This window comes from Phalaenopsis equestris, unplaced genomic scaffold (assembly GCF_001263595.1).
Source record: "Phalaenopsis equestris unplaced genomic scaffold, ASM126359v1 Scaffold000002, whole genome shotgun sequence".
In the NCBI taxonomy this organism is placed as follows: Eukaryota; Viridiplantae; Streptophyta; class Magnoliopsida; order Asparagales; family Orchidaceae; genus Phalaenopsis; species Phalaenopsis equestris.
Window position 1 is genome coordinate 75,749,401 of NW_018164444.1, and position 11,113 is coordinate 75,760,513.

Here is an 11,113-nt window from a genome sequence, read left to right on the forward strand (position 1 = left end):
TCCAAAAAACAAATTGAGTTTAGTCACTCGAATCATTCTTAACTTAAGCTTGGTTAATTAACTATATTTGAAGCTTGAACTTAATTCTATGAATTGGTCAGCATGCTTAACTTGAAAGAGAAAAAAATATTAATTTAATCTAATATTATAATTCAATGACAAATAAAATGAATATTTAAGAGATAGAAAATAAGAAATTATTTGATATAAAATTTTAAATATTAATTTTAAAATATTTTTAATAATTTAAAACAAAATTCTTCAATTTTAATATAGTTTAAATATATTTTTATTGATTATTTAAAAAAAAAACAACTCACAAGCTAATGAGTTGGCTTGACACTAACTTAAGCTTAGCTTGTAGCTCATCAAGCTTGGTTCACGAGCCACTTATCAAGTCAAGCCCGAACTGGCTCATGAGTCAGCTTGGCTCACTTACACCTCACTACTCCAAAGCCATAAATTTATTCACATTTCATGATTTATCAAAGTCCATTTCAAGACATTATCAAATTTGGGCGTAACATTTCTTTTTCAAAAATTTATAATAAAACAAATACACCGACACAATAGGATCATATATTATTTGACAACTTAAGACGAAAACATCTAAAACGCTTTCAACACAAGCAACCAAGACAAATTTTACAGATAAGCAATGTTGGATTTCATGGAACCAGATTTCTTTCAAGGCTTAAAGGGTTTTTTTTGGAAAAATTAAAAAAAAAAAAAAAAAATCATAACAAGATCAATCACCTCCATATGGAATAAGAAAACCATGCAACCAAACAAAATGCAAATAAATAATCACTAAAAGTAAACTGAAAACAAAAAAAAAAAAAAAAATCCTCACTAAACCCAAAAATATGTATGTTATATTCACACTTCTTCACAACTGATCTACTAAAACTCAACTTCATTGGAAAATTGGTGTCACCAAACCTTATGGCTAATTGTAAAAAATCAATTCGTTACAAACCAAGAATTAAGTAGAAGAAAAGAGAAGAATGTCTACTAGCATCTGTCAGCTTGGGCCACTGATCTCTCCCTGTCTGGTAGAAGGCTGTCCCATGGAACTAGAGAAATTGTGCTGTCGGAGTGACTTCGAGATCCCTTGATTCGAATATCATCAAACTCATCATCACTTTCGATACTGCATTCCATGGCTGAAATTTGCTCAAACATGCTGTGATCGATTGTGCCGTCGCGGAATACATAGATGCCGTCATCATCAATTTCACATCCCTTCATCGGACGGTAGGCCTTCTCGAAAACCCGATCTTGGAGGCGGGTGAGAGGCATAGCCCTAAGATGATAATGAGCACAAGTAGAGGAAAGAGCTCATTAATAAAATTCATGTGGAAGTAAATTCTGAACCCGTTCAAACTACAGAAAAGAAATAAAGGAGTTTCTCACTCCTAAATTTTGCTCGCTTATGATTGACAGAACATAAATATATGGGATCCATAAATTATGTGGAGTGTACCCTTTATCCCAATAGAATCACTGGTTTATCGACCTTTGTTTTAGTTTAGATAGAGGCAAGCTAAACATTCATATTGACTAGTCCCTGCATATCATATGATAGTTACAAAAAACAAGCATGTAACACCTTTCATTGTGATCAATCAGATGTGAAATATCAGGTCTGTTGGAGTGAATTGGCACTAATTTAGAACACTTTTCATTGTGTCCAACTTGATCAACTATGGTTTTGGATGGGCTGTAATTTTACTTTTTACATTTACAGCACCCAAACTTTCATATCACATCAAAAGAACCATAATTTAAATTTTTAAAAAAGTGAAATACACCTTTTCAAGCACAGGTAAGATGTTATGTATGACAATAGCAAAGTATAGATATTAGATATGAAAATACATAGGAATAAAGTGGTATGTATGTAAATCTTCCAAAAAAATACAGAAACTTAGTTTCATGTCGATTTTAATAGCGAAAAATACCTTTAGAGCTACACATATATCCAAAATTTTCATCAATAAGCACATTCCTAATTGAGGGAACTCATAATCAAGTCTTTCAGTATCTCTACATAGCAACACATGAAAGCTCTTCAAAAGTAAACCACCTTGAAACAAATCAAGCAATCGAGCTAAAAATTCTTCTAAACTCACATTTGCTTTTTTATACACTGCCGCGATCTAATCAATCAAAATATTTTTATTCTGTTTTTTTCAGAATTGCTTCTTGATTTTACAAATCAGGATAGACCCTACAACAAAGTAAAAAAAAGGCACAAAAATATTACAAGCATAAAGATGTGAACTTTACTCAAAGAATAAATATCACTCAAATCTTGGACTAATTTTTTATTTAGATTGAGCTAAATAGCAAGCCAGATTCAAATAGAATTAAGCTTGAATTGAGTTGAGCCTGAATCAAATCAAGAGAGCTCTAAATGTTTAATACTTCTATGCCTGTAGTCATATTTATATCTATGCATCTATACTCATGCACCTACACATGATGGGTGTACATATGTAAATTGAACCAAAAGTTACAAAGGGAATTTAAACACGTAGCACTCAATTCTTATGCATTTACATATCTAACACCTATACTTTGCTTTTTTACATTTAGACCGCCGAAAGGTTTCATATCACATAAATACCACTATTTTAACTTTAAAAAAATGAAACACACCTTCTCATGAATAGCTAAGGTGGCATATATGTAAAAATTGAAGTTTAGGTGTTAGATATGTAAATACATAAGAATTTGAGTGGTATGTATAAAAATCTTCCTTATATTTTTCCTGGATTGATAAAACACCTAAACTTTGCTTTTTTTTACATTTATCCCACCCAAATGTTTCATATCACACAAAAAATACCACTATTTTAACTTAAAAAAATGAAATACAAGGTGGCATATATGTAAAAATTCTAATTTAGGTGTTAGATATGTAAATACATAAGAATTGATTAGTATGTATGAAAATCTTCCTTATATTTTTCTTGGATGGATAAAATTAGATTGAAAGTGAACAGATATTTGACTTATATGCAGCTAGAGTCAAAATTAATGAGTAAATCCTAGCTAAAATCAACAATAATGAGTCAATATCGCCTCAATTTAAGTTTAAATCCCGCAAAGCCAATAGCTAGACCTAGTTTTGCTTGAGATAGAAGATAAAATGGTTCAGAAAATCTCGAACAAAAGTCAGATTGAGTTAACAATACATATAACTCACAATCCTGGATCGAGTTATCAATGTATAACTCACAATCATAAACTAAACTCCATAAATTCAATAACTTATTTTCAAAAAATAAATAAACATCTAATAATAATTATATGGTAGTTCTACATGCACCTACTAAGTACAACACAGAGTGTACATAAGAACCTTATTTTAGCATCAAAATCAAATACACAAACAATCCTTCCCTTTTTTGGCTCAAAATTTCTTTTTATTCTTCATTGGTAGATTCTAAAAATAATCTCGATCAAGATTGAAGTAGTCAAATAATTCTCCACACCTTCGAATGCAACCAATATCCTAAATTCTGTGATTCTTCAAAAACTTGCATACACATCCAGTCAGGCCCAACTGGTTACATTGAAGTAGGAAATTATAAGTTGCAAAACAAAGGAATTCCATAGATTCATTATTAAATTGGATGTAATTAAAAATCAAAATTAATTTTCAACATCAAAATCCTCTTTAAATCCCATCAAATGTAATGCTTTTTTCCCACACATGCTACAAATATAAATAAAATCATCATTTTTTTTATTTTTCAAGCACCCCAGTAAGACAATTCATCACCCATAAAAAATATTCAAATATAAAACTTATGTTGATTTAATGAGCAAGCATAAAAAAAAAGATTTCTTTGCATACATGTTACCTAATGTTTTAAAACATATTAACACTCTTAATTTTCCATATATATCCCAATACCACACCAATCTACTCCATTTTATATCAACCATAATCTACTATGATTAGATAAATCATAATGCACATGTAACAAGCGTTCATGGCTCCTTCGTACGTTCATAGCACTATTTGACTATGTCTGGTACAATGACCGCCCACCTTGGTTTCATCATGGCTCGATAACAGACCCTACATTAGCCGGACAACATTGATGACTTGCGACTATGACAAGCACCAAAGGGGGAAGAGGGACCGACTCCATGTGAGAGTTAAATATACAGTGAATTTAATCAGAGTGACAATTTGTTAATTTAATAAATTTAAAAGATCAAAGTTTTCTCTAAAAATCCCAAAAATAAAATGCATGCACATTTATATATATAAATATATGAGAAGAACTTATTTATAAATTTATAAACATTTAAAACAAATAACTCAAGAAATATTCAGTCGGAAAAGAAGAAAAATAATTAGTCAAAAGTCATTTTGGACTACAGTAAGAGTCCTGCGGTCCGACAGTGTGGAAAAGGTGTTTTTTCACAAAGAAAAAAAAAAACTGTGTTTTTCAAAGTTGTATATTTGAGCACATTATTAAGAAAAAAATTCAAGTAAAAGCAGTTATAAGAATTTCTACAAATATTTATTAAATTATTACTGAAAAGAATTTTTTTTTTTAGGTTTTTTGGGATTATAACATATATAAATTTTTCAATAAAAAAAGGATATTTCTCGTAAAAAATAGGAAAAATAACTTCATAAAATTGTTCTTGAGCGCAAAGCACGTTGTTTGGAAAAATAAAATAAAAAAAAAAATCCCTAGTTATCTAATTAAAACTCAAAAAAAAAAAAAAAAAAAAAAAAAAAAACTTCGCAAAATTGTGACCAGCTATCTGATTATTCAAAAGCTGGCCCAAACGGACCAATTTTCTTAGGGAGCAGGACGCGGTTACACCCCCGCCGCCCGAATAGAAGCGAAAAGTATGCAATTCACATCATGAACCTGTAATTAACCTAAAAGCTATGACCTTTTTCCAGCTCATTCAACAACAGGGACCGAACCAGTTTGAAATAAATGGCACCCTCCGTAAATACAACCAATGACAGTGTCAATTTCCCCAAAATCCAACAGCCTGCCAGCCGTCCATGATCAAACAAAAAAAAAAAAAAAAAGAGGCGGAGAAGAAAAAGAACGAGGAACAATTTGCATTGAAATCAAGAAACTAACCTCACATGAAAGAGATTATGAACCTCAGCAGGCGAGATATATTGCTCGAGAGCGCATAGGAAAGCCTTATACGAAAGGAGGTGAAGCCCGTCGATCCTCGGAAACGGAAGCCTCGGCCGCGGCTTCGAGACCCCGCAAAACACCGCCGGAGATATCGAAGATGGCGGCGAAGGACCAAAACAGTACTCCTTCCACTGCATCGCGGCTGTGGGTTGCTGCTCTTTCGAGAGGGAAACAAAGCCGATGGAAGCCATGATGGGCTCCAGATCATCGTGGGTAATGATGGGGCGAAAGGTCGGCGTGTGCCACAGCGCGAGCTTCTTCGCCACGTCTTGCATCGCGATCTTCATGATGAGGCGGACGATGAGGAGTCGACGGAGATAGGGGTAGGGTTTATCGTTGGTGGTTCCCGGGAATAGGGTTTCGGGGGTTAGGGTTATGGGGTTTGGGTAATGGCTCGTGACGTGGATTCTGGTTGTTTCTCTCTCGAGGATTTGAGGGAAGGATGGAAGGGGAATAGAATAAGGAGGGAAACGCTCCGGGATTTGGGAATATAATGACGAAAATAGCCCTCTTTGGCTTAAGGACTCCTTTATTTGGGGCGTATCTTTTACTTGAATTTTGAAATTGAAAGGCCGATTCTAGAAACTTGTGTTTGGAATTTGGGTAAAAAAATTCTTTTTTTATTTATTAAAATATAAAGTATTATATTTTAATATGTAGAATTGTTGTTTTTTTTTTAATAGATTTTTTAGACAATATTTTGGCTTTTTATTAAAATCTCATGCACTCTTATCGTATGGCTAAGGAATGACCTTAAACTTGTTGGATGAAAGAGGCGCATATTTTGATCATAAATTTGTTGAAGATAAAGTTTAAACAATCTCAAAATTGATTTATAAAATTTGTAGTTTTACAACAATGTTTGTTTTTCATCAGATGGATTTTCTAATATGTATTGATTTAATTTTTAGTTTGTTTTATTAAAAAATTCGTGTGTTGAGTCATGATTTGTCAGGAATAGAGCGTAAGAAAGAAAAAAAGAAGAAACATATGACAAATAGAGTGCATTACAGTTATTTTTTTTCATTATGTTGTCCTTATTTAATTAGGGGCATTACAGATCAGTTCTACTTTCTTTGAGGCATTTTCATAATTTGCGTCTTTCCAAATTTATAATTGATATTGATGTCATTTCGCATTCATAACTGACTTTAACAATTTTTTGCATTAGTAACCGATATTGACAACATTCTATGGGTCTATGTATTTCAATCGGCGGGCCTTTGGTCTGGTCGACTTAACTGATTTGTGTTGGTTTGAGTCGTATAAGTATCGATCAACCTTTGCTATAGGAAACCAAGTGTCTTACAAATGGCAATTGGTTGGCCCTGAGACAATCAGTATGGATGTCTGTGGTTTGTGTGGCCCTTCAGTAGTAGGATAGTCTTTTAGCCAATCGGTCATCCTTCGTCTGCTGATGGTCTTTGACTGATCAACTTCAAGAGCCCTAAAATATTTTGTCAGGTTGTAACATTTCTTCTTTTCTATTCTAGACTATCTGATTTTCTTGTGATTCATGAAAATAAGTTTTCTACATGTATATTTGTTTTCCAATTCTCTTGATCTTTGAAAGCTATATTACGACAAGAATAAGAGAATCTTTATGATGAACACTTTCAATTATAATCTCAATGACTTGATAATTTAATAATTACTCCCTGTATTTCTATGGTTGTGTCCCCTATAATAGGGTCAATAGGGTCTTCTTCTTTACTTCCCTTTCAATGAACTCCAAACGACACCATGTCTGGTGCGAAAGCTCAAAGTAAGGATGTGCTCCTTATGGTTCTTGAAGAGTTGAGTACTCCACCTTCTCCTACGAGTGGAACACTAAGGAAGAAATTAGCCATGAAGAGGAAGAGGGAGGACCTTGAACTTGGTTCGCGTGACCAAGTGGCATTGTCAGAAATCCTGTTAATCATCGACAGAAGAATGTCTTGAGGGATGATAAAACTATACAGGATGTCCTAGCAGTTGAGGAGTAGGCACCACCGGTCAACGTTGATGGTTTCGGGGCTAAGGGTGCTTTCAAGACGATTGATAACATTTATAGCGGTAGTGGTGCAATTGCAGCCAGAGTTATGAGTAGAAGATATTACTTTGGCTATAACATGCAAGGAGGAAACACCGATAACCTTTGCTCCGTTAAGTATCAAAGTCACTCCGGTTGAGGATTCTAGGACAGAAAAATCTGAGCTAAATGGAGACTGTCGACACCCGATCGGTGACAACGGTAAACAAACGACAAATTTTTAGGTGCTTTTTGAGAGATAAGCAAAGGACGCCCAGTGTCTTCATGGTTATTCGAATGTAGGATGGATGAGGCAGCCAACTGCTTGTTTCGGATAGTTGATGATCCTGATGATGGAACAATGTGGGAGCTGGTGACAGCGAATGAAAGGGGAAATCGCTCTGGTGAATGGTGAGATGATGACTTTTCGAGCCGAGCTGTTGATCACTCAAGAGTCGGCCGCCATGAATCAAATCCAAAATGACATCAATTGGGTAGACTGATTTAGGTTAGAGGGAGAACATGCACTTAAGAAGCTACTTTAGTGAGGATATGTCTCAGTTGAAGTGGTGAAAGACTTTTTTTTATGAAGTGTTATGTTTCCAACTAATCTATTGTAATTTTTTTTAATTTTTGGAAATAAAAAATTTTATTTTTCATCAAAATCATACTTGATGTCAGGTGTAACCTTTGTTGGTTGGCTTTTTAAGGTGCCAAGGTATTGAGGTGCTTCAAATTTCACCCCTAATCTCTATAATAGGTTTGGACGTGGAAGTAATGTTGTGCTGCTCCCTTCTCTTAGGGGTTTATCTCTTATCCTTTATTTTTCTTCTTTTGCAATGGCTCCTAATTCTCTCCCAAGCTCTTCAGAATGATTCTTACGAGCAAATCATCTTGCTTAACTGTAGAGGACATGGTTAGGCTCGAGGTTGACTATGTTTTCAACTCCACCATGAAACTCCATGCAATGAGGGTGACAAATTGCTCTGGGAAGGACTTAGTGTTCTACCAAGACCAATTCCACTGCAGACTTTATTTATTGCTTTGCACGGAGTTGTGAGCTATCTTCAACTGTTACGGGTCATCCTCGCACAAATTTTGCCTAGCTCAATAGTGGCCATAATGAACTATGTGGTTTTTTATCACAAAGTAAAAATTTCTTAGTCGAATGATCATTTCAGCTACATGTTCGCATTCAGGGTCAGCCAGGATGGTATAACATAGTTTTTGACAAGTTGCCAATTTCAATTATTGCGCCTTGGGAACAAAATAAAGAACTGAAAAAATACAATTTCTACTCATATCATATTCAAGTTAGTGGGGAGTCACAGTGGTCTCCTCGGATGTGACGGAGGACAAGGTTAAGACCTTGCCGAGGCATTTGGTCATCGAAACTGCTAGGATCAAAGGCTAGCATGTTTCAGTCCCCCGATATACAGACACTCAGGTATCATTGATTTGGTTCTTTGACCGAAAAAAAAATTCAGTATCATGACTAAGGAGCCATGGGAGGTGTCAGTCGTCAGAGAAGTTGAGTGGGAAAAAGCGATCAAGGTGCAGGCTACTGGAAGTAAACCTCAGGCAAAGTTTGCCAAGTTGACGGTCGGGTTGGCCAGGGGCCAATATACTAGAGGGATTGCAGTAATTGGTACAGATACCATAGTTGCAGTGTTTATTGTTTCTACTTCTAATCCCTCTGTCATAATTCAATGAATTTTGATTGGATTACTACCATTGCTAGAAAAGTTGATTTCTTAGATGTAGAGGTTTTGACTATTAGAAATGTTAGGTATCCGAGTATCTCTAAAGGAACGCTCTCATCCCAACAGCCTTCTTGGGATGAAATGATCCAACGAGGGGGAAAGGCAGAAGTTCTAGATAAGTTATGACCATAGATACACTCTCATTGACACAAACAAGGATTGGTTCTCAGCTTCTCTTAAGGTGAAGCATATCTCTAAGTTGCTTACCGATGTAATGTGGTCCGACAAGTTTGACAAGACTTTGAAGTAACTCGATCAACATTCCATCCACTTTCATTTGATCAATAAAATCTCCTAAAAAATTAACAATGACAAATGATGTTTGATCAGAAGATTGCCCAAGATCCAACCCAAAATGCTCAAGCTCTGACAAAAAGATTCCCTATCCATTAGCTACAGTTTCTGTGTGGGTGGCGTATGAATCAACCCAGCAATGAGTCTAGATGATTGCCCCCACAAAGACTGCATCAAGATCCTCTTAATATGTACCAAGGTGACCCATTCATGTAATTGATATATGGGTGGTTTAAGAATTGAATCGGCTGATAACTCGGTGAACTGGTCATTAATGTTCTTAACTTACCAATTGATCAATCCTCATTGTCGAACACTCATCATAATGTAAAATATTCAATACGAGATTACAAAAAGAAAAATAATATATATAGTAAAGATAAAATACAAAAGCAAAGGTTTGAGCTAACAAAAAAAAAATATTTCTCATTCATAATAAAAATGTGCCTTACAAATATTTTAACATCATTTTCATAAGGATAGCATTTGGCATTTCGATCGAGACATATCCTAGCTTAAGCAGTTTTCTATATAAGAACTCCGCTCCAAACCTAAACTAACTCAACTAATCTGACTTAACTTGATCATGGAAAATTCGGGATTTCTCCCAAACATCTTTTAGCTCACGGGGAAAAGTCACCACCACCTTTTTCATCTTCTTTACCTTCTCCACATGAGTTGATCGCTCGCACGTGTGCTATTCATGTTGTATCCCTACCGACCAATCAAAGGAGCTCTCAATTTCATCCAAATGACGGGGAAGTGCCCAAGGGACATCCTGAGTTGGTCATATGTTTCCCCATATCCTTCAAGAAGGACGTGAAGCTGATGATCCCTGCCATCCTTGCTTGAGAGTCGCTCCCTTCAACTGGCACGCGGTCTGTTATCACCTGATTGGTTTCTCACTTACACCAATTAGAGCGGGAACAACATCTAGGATTGCAAAAGTTGATTCATCTGCACCAAGAAACATCATACAACAAAAAAGACTTCAGAAAAAGATCAAATCACACGAAAAGATCTGACGTCTCTCTCTCAGGAGCCGATTCCACTAAGCTGTCGTAATTGACGTAGCACCCTCACCATAAAGCGTCGTTGAAAGTTCTTGAGTGACCGGGTCAATCGTGGGGCCTTGTGTCACGACAGAAGGTTAGATTGTCAGATCAAAGATTGAGTTGGCCAGTTGAACACTTTCTAGCTAAGTGTTGAGGATAAAATCAGACAACACCACCTGATCTGACATTCAAAGTATAAATTTCTTCTTCTTCAAACATCTTTCTTTCTCCTCTCACCCTTCAGGGGATTTTGACCCTTCCGTTTCTCGAAGGCGAAGTAAATCTGATTCTTGTTGGGAACGTCACCGTAGGGTTTCAACAAGTTCTCCATTGCAACATATGGAAGCTGACTAACTCGAATGAGGAAAAATGTGGAAGCAAATTAGAAATGGGAAGGACCCCATCACATCCCATTTGTAAGAATCGAAAGCACACAAATAAAGGAAGTTCAATTATTGTATCATTAATTAAAATTGAATGGGATCTACTTTTATATTAAATTATTTTAATCTTATGATAGCATTACTTTTAAGAAGTAAGAGAATCGAAAAATTAAAATATGTACATAAAAATGTGTTAGCACTGATATTAAAGAGATCCAATAGTTCAGAAGGGAAGAATACAATGAAGGCTGGCCCACTGCCAGGAGATCATGAGGTCGACTTGACTGACATACCGACCGAGTGAAGCTGTACGGGCCAAGAAACAAGAACAAATCCAATCAAACCATGAGACACAAAAATACAACTGGATGATTCTAGCATGGGTCATTCAACCATAAATAAGATAACATTG

The 11,113-nt window shown here is 35.4% G+C and overlaps 1 protein-coding gene across 1 annotated transcript; it reads right to left on the reverse strand.

Annotated features, from left to right (window-relative positions):
- Positions 1-852: 852 nt before the first annotated feature.
- On the reverse strand, positions 853-5,733 carry LOC110035358. Its single transcript, XM_020739596.1, has 2 exons — positions 5,133-5,733; positions 853-1,306 (listed from the first exon to the last, which is right to left on the reverse strand). The coding sequence occupies exons 1-2, from the start codon at positions 5,480-5,482 to the stop codon at positions 1,015-1,017; spliced, it is 642 nt and encodes a 213-aa protein (XP_020595255.1). The 5' UTR covers positions 5,483-5,733; the 3' UTR covers positions 853-1,014.
- Positions 5,734-11,113: the final 5,380 nt, after the last annotated feature.

Excerpts from the sequence above, each read along its gene's own strand:
- LOC110035358 (XM_020739596.1), bottom strand. The coding sequence starts at position 5,482 with ATGAAGATCGCGATGCAAGACGTGGCGAAGAAGCTCGCGCTGTGGCAC. Across the intron at positions 1,307-5,132 it reads CATAATCTCTTTCATGTGAG|GGCTATGCCTCTCACCCGCC; the intron begins GTTAGTTTCTTG and ends TTATCATCTTAG.